The 15,655-nt window shown below is 55.6% G+C and overlaps 8 protein-coding genes across 8 annotated transcripts; 4 read left to right on the top strand and 4 right to left on the bottom strand.

Annotated features, from left to right (window-relative positions):
• Nucleotides 1-225: 225 nt before the first annotated feature.
• On the bottom strand, nucleotides 226-1,914 carry NUU61_000621 (putative nucleolin protein Nsr1; the record flags this gene model as incomplete). Its single annotated transcript, XM_056651205.1, has 3 exons — nucleotides 226-859; nucleotides 917-1,212; nucleotides 1,267-1,914. 3 exons carry the CDS (start codon nucleotides 1,912-1,914, stop codon nucleotides 226-228), a joined length of 1,578 nt encoding a protein of 525 aa, XP_056516055.1.
• An 879-nt stretch (nucleotides 1,915-2,793) lies between these two features.
• Nucleotides 2,794-4,692, top strand: NUU61_000620 (dolichyl-P-Glc:Man(9)GlcNAc(2)-PP-dolichol alpha-1,3-glucosyltransferase ALG6; the record flags this gene model as incomplete). Its single annotated transcript, XM_056651204.1, has 3 exons — nucleotides 2,794-3,028; nucleotides 3,090-3,252; nucleotides 3,309-4,692. The coding sequence occupies 3 exons, from the start codon at nucleotides 2,794-2,796 to the stop codon at nucleotides 4,690-4,692; spliced, it is 1,782 nt and encodes a 593-aa protein (XP_056516054.1).
• Nucleotides 4,693-5,015: 323 nt separating this feature from the next.
• NUU61_000619 (copper metallochaperone COX17) lies at nucleotides 5,016-5,436 on the bottom strand (the record flags this gene model as incomplete). Its single annotated transcript, XM_056651203.1, has 3 exons — nucleotides 5,016-5,156; nucleotides 5,215-5,282; nucleotides 5,412-5,436. 3 exons carry the CDS (start codon nucleotides 5,434-5,436, stop codon nucleotides 5,016-5,018), a joined length of 234 nt encoding a protein of 77 aa, XP_056516053.1.
• A 319-nt stretch (nucleotides 5,437-5,755) lies between these two features.
• Nucleotides 5,756-7,012, top strand: NUU61_000618 (GTPase-activating protein RNA1; the record flags this gene model as incomplete). The annotated part of the gene is made up of 1 exon (XM_056651202.1): nucleotides 5,756-7,012. The coding sequence occupies one exon, from the start codon at nucleotides 5,756-5,758 to the stop codon at nucleotides 7,010-7,012; it is 1,257 nt and encodes a 418-aa protein (XP_056516052.1).
• Nucleotides 7,013-8,074: 1,062 nt separating this feature from the next.
• On the top strand, nucleotides 8,075-8,986 carry NUU61_000617 (transcription elongation factor DST1; the record flags this gene model as incomplete). The annotated part of the gene is made up of 1 exon (XM_056651201.1): nucleotides 8,075-8,986. One exon carries the CDS (start codon nucleotides 8,075-8,077, stop codon nucleotides 8,984-8,986), a length of 912 nt encoding a protein of 303 aa, XP_056516051.1.
• A 323-nt stretch (nucleotides 8,987-9,309) lies between these two features.
• Nucleotides 9,310-10,026, top strand: NUU61_000616 (uncharacterized protein; the record flags this gene model as incomplete). Its single annotated transcript, XM_056651200.1, has 1 exon — nucleotides 9,310-10,026. The coding sequence occupies one exon, from the start codon at nucleotides 9,310-9,312 to the stop codon at nucleotides 10,024-10,026; it is 717 nt and encodes a 238-aa protein (XP_056516050.1).
• Nucleotides 10,027-10,424: 398 nt separating this feature from the next.
• NUU61_000615 (putative pectin methylesterase) lies at nucleotides 10,425-11,436 on the bottom strand (the record flags this gene model as incomplete). The annotated part of the gene is made up of 2 exons (XM_056651199.1): nucleotides 10,425-10,643; nucleotides 10,831-11,436. 2 exons carry the CDS (start codon nucleotides 11,434-11,436, stop codon nucleotides 10,425-10,427), a joined length of 825 nt encoding a protein of 274 aa, XP_056516049.1.
• A 796-nt stretch (nucleotides 11,437-12,232) lies between these two features.
• Nucleotides 12,233-15,348, bottom strand: NUU61_000614 (uncharacterized protein; the record flags this gene model as incomplete). The annotated part of the gene is made up of 2 exons (XM_056651198.1): nucleotides 12,233-14,814; nucleotides 14,949-15,348. 2 exons carry the CDS (start codon nucleotides 15,346-15,348, stop codon nucleotides 12,233-12,235), a joined length of 2,982 nt encoding a protein of 993 aa, XP_056516048.1.
• Between the last annotated feature and the right edge of the window lie 307 nt (nucleotides 15,349-15,655).

The following is a 15,655-nucleotide window of genomic DNA, read 5'->3' as shown; positions in this document are numbered from 1 at the left end:
CGGGGAAGCCGAGTGGCAGGATACACTAAGATCACCTCACATCTCCCTTATTGGGATGCAGACAGCGTAGCACAACAGCAAAATGACGGATGGAATTACTGCATATATCCTAAGGCGCATAAAATAAAGAACTTTTGTTGCCCTCCGAAATCAGAGTCCCAGATACACCCAGAAAAGAGCAAAAATCAAACCCTATGTAGTAAACAATACAAAACCTTGGGTAACCTAGAAGGTAACCTTGGTGCCCTTGTACTCAGGGATGCTGCCCTTGCCCTTGTTGATGCCACCGCCGCGGCCACCGAAGCCACCACGGCCACCACCACCGCGACCACCACCACCACGGCCACCACCGCGACCACCGAAGCCACCGCGGCCACCGCCACGGCCGCCGAAGCCACCACGGCCGCCGCGCTCACCGTTGTTGGGACGGGGGGTGCTGTAGTCAAGACGGAGGGCACGTCCCTCGAGCTCGTGGCCCTGCAGGTCAGTGAAGGCCTGGCGAGCCTCGTCCACCGACGAGAACTGGACGTAGCCGAAGCCCTTGGGACGACCGGTCTCCTGCTCGGTCGGCAGACGGATGCCCTGGACGCCGCCGCTGGAGCCGAAGAGCTCGTGCAGAGCGTCCTCAGTGGCGCTGAAGGGCAGGTTGCCCACGAACAGAGTCTCGCTCTCCGGGCTGGTCTGGTCGCCGAAGGAACGGGCACGAGCCTGAGCACGGTCCTGGCCGCCCTGCTGGTTGTTGGACTGACGAGCAGCAGCGTAGTCCAGGTTGATCGCACGACCGTCAAGTTCGGCACCCTTCTTGGCCTCGAAAGCCTGGGCAGCGTCGGCAGCGCTGGCGAACTCGACGTAGCCAAAGCTACGAGAAATGGTTAGCAAACTGATCGCCTCACCAGGGATAGGAATAAAAACTTACCCACGAGAGCGGCCCGACTCGCGATCCGTCACAACCCGGACGCCAGCCAGCTCACCGAACTCGGCAAATTCACGCTGGAGCCACTCCTCGTCGACGTTCCAGGACAAGTTACCGACGAAGAGGTTGGCCGAAGCACCCTCGGGAGCCTCAGTCTTGGACTTCTTAGCAGAGGCGGCAGGCTCTTCATCAGCCTTGCGCTTCTTAGAGCTCTTGGCGGTCTCCTCGCTGTCCTCAGACTCGGAGTCGGAGTCGGATCCAGATTCAGAGCTGTCAGAGTCGGACGAGTCGGAGGATTCCTGGCAAAGGAATGTTAGCAAATCATCAAGTTTGTACAAAAGCAAAAGACATACCTTCTTAGACTTCTTGGCATCCTTAGCCTTAGCAGGAGCCTCATCCTCGGATTCGGACGAGTCAGAGTCAGAGTCAGACGAGTCGGAGCTGTCGTCCTTAGCAGCCGTCTTCTTGACCTCCTTCTTAGCAGGCTTCTCATCCTCCGATTCAGACTCGGACTCGGACTCGGACGCGGACTCGGACTCGGACTCAGAGGAAGACTCGGCCTTGGCCGCCGGCTTCTTCGCGTCCTTCTTGGGAGCAGGCTTCTCCTCCTCGCTCTCGCTCTCGCTCTCACTGCTAGAGGCATCCTTCATATCCTCATCGCTGTCAGACTCGGACTCCGAAGAAGACTCCTCCTTCTTGGCGGGCTTCTTGGTGTCCTTGGCATTCTTCTTGGGAGCAGGCTTCTCCTCCTCACTCTCGCTGCTGGAGCTGGAGTCCATCTCCTCATCAGAGTCAGACTCAGACTCGGAGCTGCTGGGAGTAGGCTCCTTCTTCTTGTTCTTGCGCTGCGCCTTCTCCTCCTTGGCAGCAACCTTACGAGCCACAACCTTGTTCTTGGCGGCGGGAGACTGGGACGCCTTGGTGACGCCAGAATCCTTGACCTTGTTCAAGGCCTTGCTGCCCTTGTCGGCACCCTTGGTAGTGGCCTTGGTCTTGGACATTTTGAGCTAGGAGAAGATCAGAGTCAGCACTGGCAAATATCAGAAATAAAGTCACGAGGGCATGTGCACATACTGTTTCAAATAAATCAAATAGTTCGGTTTGTGCGGCAAAGCCAACAAGCCCTCAGATTCACCCGTGTTTGGATGTGAAATATGATAGCCCTCAGATATGGACGTAAAAACCCACAAGTAACCCGCAACGGACGGTGTTCAAGCCCACAGAGACCGACAGGAGATAAGGCAACTGTCTATGATATGAAACCCACGAGGAAATTCCCACAGAGCCCACAGAATAGTTTTGCAGTATGTCAAGCCCTCAGCCCACGATGTGATAAAGCCCAGAGTGTCTGTTGAAGTACGTTGCTTAGTACGAACCACGCTGCTGCGTCAGTTAAAAAGATCGCAGGAAGGGGAAGCTATTTGTCGTAAAGACAAGAGAAGCAACCTATCAAGTAGGTTGTGATGAGAGTAAAAGGGGATGGGAAGGAGGATGAGAGAGCAAGGAAGAAGAAGAAAAAAAAATAAGAGCAGCTGGGGGAAGCTCTTGATAAGAAAATTTCGAGCGAAAAAAAAGTCGGAGGCTGGCAGAATCTTCTCCGCCTTCCTTATGTGGCTAGTTCAGGAACTTAGACCGCAGACTGGAGTGGGTACCTAGTGGGTACTTCCTGGCGACTCAAGAGCCTGCATTTACTAGCTGTCCTGCAATGTCACTGTCTGGTACTGCGGACGTCGCTCCTGCGTGTTCCTCGGACGGCATACGCCAGTTCACCTTCCCTTCTCCGGTCTGCAATTCCACCCCGAATTGTCTCAAATACAGCCACATCATCTTTTCTCTCGGTCAATGGGCCACAGTGGACTTGCCACCTGGCCCGTATCGTGATGGCCCCTCCGACTCCCTCCCATCGCCCGCGCAAGAAGGGAAAGTTCTCTACTACCCCCGGCTCCAACAATAATCTAATCGTCGATACGGGAGATGGAAAATCATCGCCGGCATTTCCTCTCGTTTCATTCCTCTGGGCTGCGCGTGCTGGGGTCTCACAATGGCTCATATTGCCTCTCACACTCATGGCAGTCGGCCTGTTTCGATGGGCTGTCAGTCTATGGGGTTATTCTGGTATGAAAGGTGGCCTGGCTTATAGCGAGTCCGTGGATCTGACATATTTTACATCCTCTAGGCTTCCAAGTACCTCCGATGCACGGTGACTTCGAGGCGCAAAGGCATTGGATGGAACTCACCACCCATCTGCCCATGTTCCAATGGTACCTCTTCGACCTACAATACTGGGGCCTTGACTACCCACCCTTGACCGCATATCACAGCTGGCTGCTTGGCAAGATGTATGGACCCCTTTTCTCGTGGTATATTGTGATAGGGCTCTGACTGACCAATGTAGCGGTTCCGCCGTTGATCCTGCGTGGTTCGCACTGAACGATTCTCGCGGGTTTGAGGACCCCCATTTGAAGGTGTACATGCGCGCCACTGTCGTCGTATCCGAGTACCTGATCTACATCCCGGCCATTGTCAACTTCCTCCGTCGTTATACTCGGATGCAGGGCGTCCATGCCTGGTCCTCCTCGATTGCTCTGGTGGCAGTCCTCATGCAGCCAGCGACCATTCTCATCGACCACGGACACTTCCAATATAATACTGTTATGCTCGGATTGGTGGTAGCCAGCCTCGATGCTATCCTGGCTGGGCGGATGCTCTGGGCGTGCATCTTCTTCGTGGGTGCATTGGGGTTCAAACAAATGGCCCTCTACTATGCGCCTGTGATGTTCGCCTACCTTCTGGGTGTCTGCGTATTCCCCCGGATCCGCGTCCTTCGGCTTATCAACATATCTCTCGTCACAGTGGCCGCTTTTGCTTTGCTATTTGCTCCGCTCACGATTGGGGCGACGGATGCTGAAGCTCGAAAAGCACTTGCGTCGGCGCCCCAACCTCCCATGTTGCAAGCGCTACAGATCTCGGTGGAGAAGAACTCTGTGGTATACGCGCTGCTATTCCAGCTGGCGCAAACCATCCATCGCGTGTTTCCTTTTGCGCGCGGTCTCTTCGAAGACAAAGTCGCCAACGCTTGGTGCGCTATCCACACGTTTTACAAGCTCACCCGCTTCGATACGTCGCTACTGCAATGGGCTTCGCTGGGAGCCACGTTGGCCTCGATTACTGTTCCTTGTGGTATCATTTTCCGCCATCCGCGCGCATCACTTCTCCTCCCTGCTCTTTCGTGCGTTTCTTGGGGGTTCTTTTTGTTCTCTTTCCAGGTTCACGAGAAAAGCGTACTGCTACCCCTGTTGCCTATGACACTTCTGCTTGCCGGTGACGGCGGGTTGAGCAAGGAGAATCGCGCGTGGGTGGGTTGGGCTAACGTGCTTGGTTCGTGGACCATGTACCCGCTCCTGAAGCGGGAAGAGCTACGCGTTCCCTACTTTGTCATGACCCTGCTTTGGGCATACCTCCTTGGTCTCCCTCCGACTTCGTTCGAGACATATCGGAGCCGGGGAACATCAGAGGGGTCCAGCCCGCATTTCGAGCCTTACCTTCTCACCAAAATCGTCCATTTCGGCTTCTATATCGCCATGATAGTGTGGCATATTCTCGAAGCGTTCGTGGTTCCACCGGCCAGCAAGCCGGATCTGTGGTTTGTGCTGAATGCATTGATCGGGGCTGGCGGGTTTGGAATTGCCTATCTATGGTGCATGTGGAAGTTGGTCACCCAGTGCCGTCGAATTGATCGTCGGGCAGCCGAAGAAGACAGTCGGAAGAAAAAGCAGTGATGCATTTTCCTTGGAGGGTGGCCGTGTGCATTTTCAAGTGATACCCCATTTCGTGAGATTTTATCGGGCAAAGTGCTAAAAAGTTGCTCATATGCAGTATGTCTCGGCGTGAATTTAATTGTGTGTTGTATAGGAGATGAGATGTTGGATTTAGCTTCAATCTCTATAGACCTTGATCGCAATTCTAAAACCGAGTTCCCATAATCCACACTGAAGCATTGCTCCAGAGACCAAATGATATCCACAAGAAAAAGAACTCCGGCCGGTAAATGCTATGATACAGCGTATAATACAACGCGCAGCCTGTCAAGGCAACACCGAGTTTAGACCTTGAAGCCGAACCCAGCCATGCAGGTCTTGTATTGCTCGATCGTCAACTTGCACTCCTGGGTGGGATCGTCGGATTTGGAAAACAACATGCAGTCGTCGCGGGCGGTCTTCTCGGGTTTGCAGACACAGCAGGGCTAGAGGGTAGAGTCAGTTCAGCGCTCGTCAATTTGTCTTGGGGCTGCGGAATCGTACCTTGGGCTTGTCGGTTTGAGCAGGCTGAGCAGGAGGCTGGGCCGGAGCAGCGCTCTTGTCTGTTGTCCCTCGAATGTGTTAGTCAAAGGTCCATTCTTTTCAATGTTGTCCTGGCGTCCGATTGTAGATCTCGCGCGAACCAGTGGAGATAGATCATTGACTCCGGGGATTCGAGCAGACGCAATCTGGAGACGTACCACTCGAAGAACTAAAGGGCCACATTATGTAGGGGGGGTTATGTCTGCGAAAGAGCGATTGGAGTAGACAAAAAGCAAAAAGCGAGCGTGGAAGACGTCCAAGTCGAAGCTGTCCCGGTCATTATTAATTGCCTGCGCCACTGGTTGCCAGGGTCCGCCGTAGCGATTTTTTTCTGGCGCCCGCGTTGTTTTGCCCCGCGCTCTCTTGCGCTGCCTTTTCCTGTTCATCTTTGGTCTGGCTAGAATCTCTCTGGCTGCTGAAATCCTTCTTTCCTTTTGATTTCATTGCAATTCCTCACTTCTTTTCACCTGAAGCTGTGAATTCCCCAAACCACTACCCCGCCATGGCCCCTCCTAAGATCTTCTCCCTCGAAGGCAAAGGCCTCAAGCTCGACAGTGCGGAGGACATTGAGACTCACATCAAGCCCCTGGTAGAAAGCGTTGATTACACTGAGATTCGGCTTGGTGGCAACACCTTGGGCGTGGGTGCTTCTGAGCGCTTGGCCACTGTCCTCTCGACGCAGAAGAACCTCGAGGTGGCCGATCTCGCGGACATCTTCACCTCCCGCCTCTTGTCGGAAATCCCGCCTGCCTTGACCTCCCTGCTGAATGCCATCAACGAGATCCCCACCGTCCACACCGTGAACCTCTCCGATAATGCCTTTGGTCTCAATACCCAGGCCCCCCTCGTCGATTTCCTCTCGCGCCACTCCCCTCTCCGTCACCTGATTCTCAACAACAATGGACTTGGCCCGGCCGCTGGAACCTTGGTTGCCAATGCCCTTACCAAGCTGGCAGAGCGCAAGGAGGAGGCCCGCAAGGCCGGTAAAGAGGTTGCGCTGCTGGAGAGCATTGTCTGTGGGCGAAACCGCCTGGAAAATGGCAGTATGGAAGCGTGGGCCCGCGCTTACGAGGTGCATGCCGCGGGTATCAAGTCGGTGAAGATGACACAGAACGGCATTCGGCAAGAGGGTATCTCGCACCTACTGAAGAACGGTCTCCGACATGCCAGCGTTCTCGAGGTCCTGGATCTGCAAGACAACACCTTTACCATTATGGGTTCTACTGCTCTGGCAGCCGTCCTAGAGGGTTGGCCCTCGCTGCTCGAGCTGGGTGTAGGTGACTGCCTGCTTTCGGCCCGTGGCGGTGTCAAGCTCGCCCAAGCTCTGGCTGCGAACAAGAACCAGAAGCTACAGACCCTCCGTCTCCAGTACAACGAGATCAAGGCAGACAGTGTGAAGCAACTCGCACATGCGGCCAAGACGGCCCTCCCGAGCCTGCGCCGTGTGGAGCTTAACGGAAACATCTTCTCTGATGAAGACCCTCACATTGCTGACCTGCGTGAGCTTCTGGAGGCTCGTCAGGAGGAGCACGGTACCGATAACGACCCCGAGGACACCTGGGGTATCGACGAGCTGGACGAGCTGGAGGAGGAGGAGGAGGAGGAAGAAGAGGAGGAAGCAGAAGAGGAAGAGGAGGAAGAGCGCAAGGCCGACAAGGACCTGAAGGACACCGAGCGCGCCGAAGAGGAGAAGGTGGCCCAAAAGTCAGACAAGGATGTCGATGCGCTCGCCGATGTTCTGGGCAAGACGGGTCTGTAATTCTCCATTGGATCGCCGCTGTCTCCATCGACCTCTGCTGTTCTGAGACGCCGGCTCTTCATCCCGACTACAATCGCTGGGAAATCCCACCCGCCGCGCACTGTCTGGCATAAATCTTCACCGACTGTCTGCTCTCTGAGGCTATTCCGGTGCCAGCTTTGCAAACTCGCCTGACGACATGCCATGCCAAACTTCCTTTCCATATACCCCCGTCTACGATGATGACCCGATGCACATAATCAAATCCCTTGGTTTCATACCTTGTCATGGATAGTCTCATGAGCCCTGGTTCCTCGCTGGGAAAATTCAAAATTCCATATAGATGTGAATACAAAGACCAGCAACATCACTTCATAGTTCTTCATAAGTCACGTCGAGTAGGCGATAGTAGAGGATTTCCAAAATAGGAAGTTGGTCTTGGCACTCAACCTCGGAGCATCCCAACCTGTCAATTTCACCTTTTGCCCTCCCCCATCCATCGCCCACTCCTTTCGGCTTTGGCTGTGCTCTTTCTTGTCTTTCACTCCTTAGTTTCTCTGCGACCGCCTTCCGCTCGTCATTTCTCCCTGACCCGGTCGTGGGTTCTCCTAGAGTGAGTGTCAGCGCATCGCACCCGCCACGTTATTTGAACTTCACGCCATATTTCTCTGCTATCTTGGGACTCGGGAGCTATCGCAACATGTGCATTGATTTTATTAGCTTTTTTTTCGGGGCTATCTCCTGAGCTCGGTGATGAACCGGCTGAGCCTAGAAGGTAGCCACGTGCAATATGAGAGCGCAATGCCTTTGCCTGGGATTTTTCAGTCGGGGCAGGTCAATGAATCTGCTTGCGCTCGTTTCTGTGCAGTACAGGTTTTTTCTCTGTCAACAGTGTCCTGCGACAATGCGTATGCTGTGATGCTCTGAAATGCGCCCACTCCCTCACCTCGACTGGATTTCTTTCACAATGGATTACAAGTGATGAATCTTTTACTGACTACGCTGATCAGATTACGACGGAGTTTACTCTCACCTCGCCTCCACGTTACTTGACCGTCACCCACTACCTCTGCCGCCGTGGCCATGGACGCCAAAGAGATCGAGGTCAAGGCCAAGGCCTTGACCAAGGCTGCGACACAGAACGAGTCTGCGCCGGTCATTCTGAATATGCTCAAGGAGATTCAAAAGGGGGTACGGGCATCAGAAGACCTCCTGCGACAGACGCGCATCGGCATCATCGTCAACAAATTCAAGCAGCACAAGTCACCGGAGGTGGCGCGACTGTCGAGCGAAATTGTGTCCAAGTGGCGGACAGAGGTGAACAAGCAGAAGCAGGGTGGAGCGTCGGCCGCGAGCCGGGGGTCGAGCGGGTCGCCAAGGCCGCAGAATGGGACGAGCACGTCAACGCCAGCGGGCGCAACGCCATCGGAGAAGGCAGCAAAGCTGTCGGTGCCGCCGGACAAGCGCACCTGGAAGGCAGACGGGGTGGATGTGAACCAGACCTCGAACAAGGTGCGCGACAGCTGCACGGGATTGATGTATGACGGGCTGTGTCTGGGGTCGACGGAACCGCCCAAGGCGGTACTGGCCAAGGCAGTGGCCGTGGAGACGGCGGCGTTCAATGTGCTGGGACCCGAGACCAAGGAGCAGTACCGCACGAAGATCCGGAGTTTGTTCCAGAACCTCAAGAACAAGTCGAACCCGAACCTGCGCGTGCGCGTGCTCAACGGCGAGATCGACCCGGATCGGTTCGTGCGCATGTCGAGCGACGAGCTGCGGTCTGCGGAGCAGCGCGAGGCTGACAACAAAATAAAAAAGGAGAATATGGACAAGGCCATGGTTGCTCAGGCCGAGCGCAGTATCAGTACTAGCCTGCAGTGCGGCAAGTGCGGCCAGCGCAAGGTGACCTACACCGAGGCACAGACCCGCAGCGCGGACGAACCGATGACGCTGTTTTGTACGTGCTTGAACTGCGGCAAGTCCTGGCGGCAGTGATCTTGGAAATGTGTAATTGAGACTGGGGATGGGGGGGTGTATGATTTCTTGGGCTTCGGTGTTCTTTTTCTTGCTTGAGACCTCACGCAGGCCGGCATGGAGTTGAGAAGATGTGCTACTACAATAAATTATTTGATTCCCAGCGTTCACTCCGCTGTATGTCTTCGTAGGGTCTACTTGAAGCCCTGAAGGTGTCACGTCATAGTTATGTAAGTCTATACAGCTCTGAAGGAGCGTATAGATGAACACGATACCACTCCTACTACTACTTACTTCTACTACTTCTACTATTCAATAACCCCCTCCATCATAATTTAAGGACCATGACCCCCCGAACCACCCTCCTAGACCCAGTCCAAAGACTAACCCAAGCCCTAACAACCCCAACGCGCTCCCCAATCTCAACCCTCCTCTCAACCTTCACAACCCAACCAACCCCACTAGCCCACGAGCACGGGCTGCCCCAACTAGCCCCCTTCCTAGGAAGAAGCTTCACTGGCCTGGACGGGGTAGCGCGCTACTTCGAGCTACTAGCCGACCACCTGGCAATCCACGACATGGCCTTCGAGCCCGACGAGAGTTGGGTCGTCGACGACACCAATCAGGCTGTGACGCTGCGCGGCTCCGCCACCTTCGAGTGGAAGGCGACGCGCCAGGCCTGGGATGAGACCTTCGTGTACCGTGTGGCGCTGGCCGAGGATGCCAGCTCGGATCCGCTGAAGCGCGGGTCGTTGCGGGTGTGGGAGTATCGGGTTTGGGCGGATTCGGGTGCGGCGTATCTGGCGAGACTTGGGAGATTGGGGGAGCTTTTGCAGGCTGGGGCGAGGGAGGGCGGTGGTGGGAGGGCGGGCGTTGAGGGCATCCATTTGGATTATCAGATCGAGGTGAGGGAGGCTACGGAGAAGGAGACCAAGAAGAAGAGGGATGCCGAGGCGGGGAGGGGGGATGCGACGGAGACGCGCAAGTCGAGGGATCGCAAGAAGAGTGGGTGTCAGGATGTGCTGGGGAGTGGGCTGAATGTGTATGGGAGCTGTGGGTGATGCCCATTCTCTGTGCTTAACCGGGACTTGTATTGCAATGAATAATAGCTTAGTAGATTCCAGGATCTCTCCGTACTCAATGCTCCCGCTCAAGCATGCTCATGGCCAACAGTCTCCCAGTCAATCCAGTCTATATCCCCAAATACCCCCCTCTCCTCCTGAAACACCTTCTGCGGTGCACTATACAGCTCAAACCCCCTCCGATCCAACACCGTAGCAACACTCCCAACCCTACGCCCCGTCTTATGAAACCCCGGCCCCGAAGCCCGAAACTCCGCCATAAGCGTGACGCCAGGCTGATAGCGTGCCACACCCGAGACAACCCAATCAACGTACCCCGAAGCAGCAATACTCCCGTCCTCGAACGAGCGCGCAAAGATAGAGCGGTGCTGCCCGTTCTAGGGCCGGCCGAGCGCACAGCCACCGCGGATCTCGGCCGCAATGGAGGAGTTTGCGGCGCGCACGCCCGAGTCGACGATGTACACGCCGTACTTGTTTTCAAATGTAGTAGTTGTATTGGTACCCTTCCAGGCGGTGCCGGAGCCGTACAGGAAGTCTGCTTGGCCGGCGATGATGCTATGGTAGAAGTAGGCGTTTGCTAGTTTTCCCACGTAGATCTGGACAGATTAGTATGGGACCAGACACTCAGAAAGGAAGAGGTAGAAGAAAGGGAGAAAACATACAGTATCCTGATACGAATAAAACCCACAATAATAAAACCCGCCCTTCGCCCGACTAAAGCTCAACGCATGCGCCGGCCCATCCGAGTACTCAGCCCAGTCATTGACAAACTCCAGGTCATACGCGCGAAAAATCACGGTTCCAAAACGGCGTATCCGTAGGCACGACATACCCCGTCGTCCCCGAGCCCGTCAAACTCACCTCCAACGTCGGAGCCACGACCAGCACGCTGGTGAAGACATTGTCGATGCTCTGGCCCGTGTTGTCGTGGTTGGCGGCTGCCCAAGTGATGCGCACTTGGTTCTGGGATGCGTCTGTCGCTGCTGTGCCAGTACCAGAACGGATCTGGCCCAGTAGCGTGAAGGGTCCTGCGCGAGTAACGTTCAGCTGCTCGGTGTACTCCCCAGCTAGAATGAGTATCGTTTTGCGGGCTGGTGTCGTCGGGCAGGGCGTTGATGGCTGCTTGGATGGTTGTGAAGTTGGCTGCTGGATAGGTCGCTGAGACGACTGGTGTCCCTGCTGGACAGGCTGCAGCGGAGAGTTGGCATTGCTGGCGGGAGGAGAGTTTGTGCACAGCAGCCGAGTGAACACGGGATGTGCACAGCAGAAAGAGGGTGGAGAGATACACCAGAAGAAGAGGAAGATGAGATGGGCGAGATGATGCCATGGCGGCGACAAGAGATGCAGTGGCCTCTTCGCCTTGGCTCCATCATGGATTGCCTGATCCATGCATGCCCTTTGTACTCGCTCTCTGGCGCTGCTAAAGCGGAGCGGGGATGCTCTGTAGCGATTGAGCAGACGGAAAATCTGCCGCCTCCTCTTGCGCGTGCAGGTCGGTCATACTTCGAACTGGAGATGGATGGTCTGGAGACTGAACAGAGGGAGTACAGTCAGGATCTCCACAGATTCCCCGGCAATAAAACGGCGAGGCTTGTCTCCCCACAGGAAAATGTTCCGGGGAAGCGGTATTGCAAAGGGACGGAGAATTCGACTTCCACCTGTCAGAGGCATAGTGCGTCGACAGGGTGAGCAACCAGCGGGGTAAAACGAGCGTAACGGGACAGCACTTGTAAAGGCGTTAACAGGCGAAGGACATCGATGATCCTCACTCAAAGAAGAGAAGAGAAGGTATGAGCAAGGGCAGTTGGGAGAACGGGAGACAGGATAATCCGAAGAATGCTACAAGAATGCTACGATGACACACGAATCATTAGAATCCCTTGGATGATTGGCTAAGTACCACTATTAACGACATACATACACGTAGAGAAGGAAAACTTGCCCACCAGAAGCGAGTCAAGCGGTAAATGAAACACACACAAGTCTATAATACGGGAGAAAAAGAAAGGGAAAGAAAAAAAGACGGGACCCGGCCTTTTTGCTTCCCACGGGTATGCATGTCCAGAGAAAACGGCAGCAAAGGTAAAATGTGCTTCACGTGGTATGGGGATAGCAAGGGGGCGTGAAAAGGAAATTACTCGGTCCAGTATCGAGTCGCGGGAAATAAAGATGAGAGCAAACGAGCTTACTCGTCCTCCTCGACATCCTCGGTACGGGCGCCCAGAGTGTACTTGGCCTTGCCCTCCTTGTCGGTCTCCAGCTCGATGGCCAGCTTGGACAGGTGGGCGATCATGTTCTCGATCTGGGTGTCGGCCTTGGAGCGGGTCTTGCGGCCAAGGTTGTCCAGAGCGGGAACGATGGTCAGGAGGTAGTACACAACGGCAATGATGACAGTAACTCCGATCGAGTACGCCCACACGACAACAACGGTGACAATGTCGACGTCGTTGTTGACGGAGAAGTTGGGGCCAGCGGGGTCCTTGGGCGAGGTCTGCTGCCAGTCGGGGGCGAGCCAGCCGAAGACAGCGAACAGGGTGGCCAGAACATCGACGACGAAGATGGCGATGACCAGCTGCCACGAGGGCCAGGTCTTACCACCACGGGTGACGAAGATGAGCCAGTTCTCGGTCAGGGCAATCTCGAGGAAGAGAATCTCCTGGGGCGAGCCAAAGTTCTGGATGATACCTCCGTTGCTCAGGAACAGGGTGGCACGGATGATCCAGGTACCGGCAGCCAGCAAGATACCGAGGACGACGGAGATGACCCAGATCTTAGGAAGCTGCCACTCCACGGGGCGGGCCTCGAAGTGAGCGTTGTCGTAGGCAACAGCGATGGTGGCCAAATCAGCGAAGAGGGCAATGAACACAATCAGGTCGGCCTCGACGGTCTCGTTGATGATGATCATCGAGGTGACCAGGTAGATCTCGAGGTGCAGACACAGGGCAATACGGTACTGGATGTAGGCCTTCATGCGCTGGAAGATCTGCCGGGCCAGCTTGATGGCATCCACGATGGTGGACAGACCGGGGGCAAGGAAGACAATATCGGCGGCAGCCTGGGCGGCCTCCGTGGAACCCTCGACGGCAATACCGCAGTCGGCCTTCTTCAGAGAGGGAGCGTCGTTGACACCGTCACCAGTCATGGCAGTCAGGTGGCCACGCTGCTGGAGCATCTCGACGACCTGGTACTTGTGCTCGGGGAAAACCTCGGCGAAACCGTCGGCCTTCTCGACAAGGTCGTGCTGGGCGGAGCCAGCGAGACCACCGTGGATCAGACGCTCAGAGTCGTAGACCTTGGTGCTCAGGGCAAGCATCTTGCAAGTCTCCTTGGCAATAGCCAGAGCGTCACCAGTCAACATCTTGACGGAGAGACCCAGGTGCTGAGCCTCAGCGATGGTGTGGGCAGTGTCCTCACGAGGGGGGTCGAACATGGGGTACATGCCCAGAAGCTGCCACGGCTCACCCTCCTTCTGGATGGCAACACCGAGCGAACGGAAACCACGGCGAGCGAACTCTGTAGCCTTGTCACGGTAGAGCTGGGCCTCCTCCTCAGAGCACTCGGACATGTTCAGGATGGCCTTGGGAGCACCCTTGGCAGCAGTGTAGCGAACACCGTCGCAAGTACAGATGGTGGTGATACGCTTGGAGACGGGGTCGAAGGGAGTATACTTCTCGGTAACCCAGTTGCGCGACAGAATCTCACGGGCCTTGGGGTAGCGGCGGAGAGTCAGGACGGTAACCTTGTCGATGGGGTCGAGGTTCTTGACGTTGTGAGACGAGGCAATAGCGGCAACGGCCATCATCCAGTTGACGTCAACACCCTCAGCCACGTAGGGCTCACGGATGGACAGCTGGTTGGCAGTGAGGGTACCGGTCTTGTCAGAGCACAGAATGTCGACACCAGCGAGGGACTCGATGGCGGTAAGCTTCTGGACAATGGCCTTCTGCTCGGCAAGGTAGGCGGCACCGACAGCCAGGGTGGTGGTGGTGACGACAGGCAGACCGACGGGGACACCGATAATGAGCAGAATCAGGGTGTAGTGGAGCAGGTTGTTGTCGCTCTCCTCGGGGGTAGCGATCTTCAAGTGACGGAAGAAACCACCAATCCAGGCGGCGAGAATCCAGAACATGACCAGAACCAGCAGCGAGGTACCAATGTTGTCCATGACAGCCTTGAAGTGACCCTGGTCCTGGGCTCCCTGGACCAGAGCGGCGGTCTTACCGACGAACGAGTGGCGAGCAGTAGCAGTGACGATGGCGTAGGCCTTGCCACGCTTGCAACCGGTGGTGTAGTAGCAGGTGTCGGCCATGTACTTGTCGACAGCGAGAGATTCACCAGTGATGGCGGACTGGTCACAAGCAATGAGGGAGACACCGGTGTGGACCTCGTGGGCATCCTCATCATCGTCATCGTCCTTCTCCTTGAGGTCGTCGTCGTTGGCGTTGGCGAGGAACTCCTTGTAGGCCTCGAACATCTCGGGCTTCTCGTAGTCACAGATCAGGCGGACATCGGCGGGGATGACGTGGCCTTCCTCGACAATGACAATGTCACCAGTGACCAGCTCACGGGCGAGGATCTCCTCCTCTTGACCGTTGCGGATCACGACAGCACGCATAGCAATGTCACCCTTCAAGCTGGCGACGACATCGGCCGCCTGCTTTTCCTGGTACCAACCGACGAGGGCGTTGAGAAGAAGAATACCGCAAATAACACCGAGATCGATCCAGTCACGCAGACCGGCAGCGAGGAGAACAGCCAATTCCATCACTAGTGAGCATCACGACGCGTTAGTGCCAAGAAACGCGTAGATTTTTTTGGGGGCCAAAATAGACTCAGGGGTTTTCCATGGGTATGTTCCTCGCAGGCCACCCAAAAAACCGAAAAATGCGTGGGAAACTTACCATAGAGAATAGGACCACGGAAGTAACCAATGAACTGAATGAAGATGTTGGTCTTCTCAGTCACCAGCTCGTTCCAGCCAGTCTTCTTGCGGCGGGGCTCAATGTCGCCCGAGCTCAGACCGGAGCGCAGGTCGGTCTCCAGCCATTCATCCGGACACACCCAGTCACCCTGGACACCGTCGCCCTTCTTGCCCCAGAACTTCCACCAGGGGCGCTTCACCTCGGTGTCACTCAGACCACCGGCGCTCGAAGCCGAGCCACGGCGGCCATCACGGGCAGTCGAGATGTAACGGTTGAGAGCCGAGTACTCATCGAGGTTGCCGTCGTTGACGTCGCCAGCCTCACGGTGACGATCGCCATTTTCCACGTCGGGAGCATAGGAGATTCTCCGCTCCGCCATTGTTGCTGCTGCTTCGGCTCACAAAGCCTGCGGAACCCAACGATATGAGCAGATGCAAACACACCAACACACGATGGCAGAGATGGCCAGAGACGGAATAAATCCTATAGACAGGAAAGGAAAGGAAAAGAGTAAGAATGGAAAGGGGGGGGGGGAGAGGGAAGGACTACTTTATAATGGGGTATGGGGGCACAGAAAGAGGGAACCGGAGTGGGTGAGTGGATAATGAGCGAAAAGAGAGGGTGTGAGAGAGAAAAAAAAAAGAGAAAAAGAGCAAAAGAGGTATTTTGGAGAAATCCCGTGTTTG

Source organism: Penicillium alfredii, assembly GCF_028826965.1.
Source record: "Penicillium alfredii strain IBT 34128 chromosome Unknown utg000001l_segment0_segment0, whole genome shotgun sequence".
NCBI classification, from domain to species: domain Eukaryota; kingdom Fungi; phylum Ascomycota; class Eurotiomycetes; order Eurotiales; family Aspergillaceae; genus Penicillium; species Penicillium alfredii.
The sequence above is the reverse complement of the archived record's forward strand: the minus strand, read 5'-3'. Positions and strand labels throughout refer to the sequence as shown.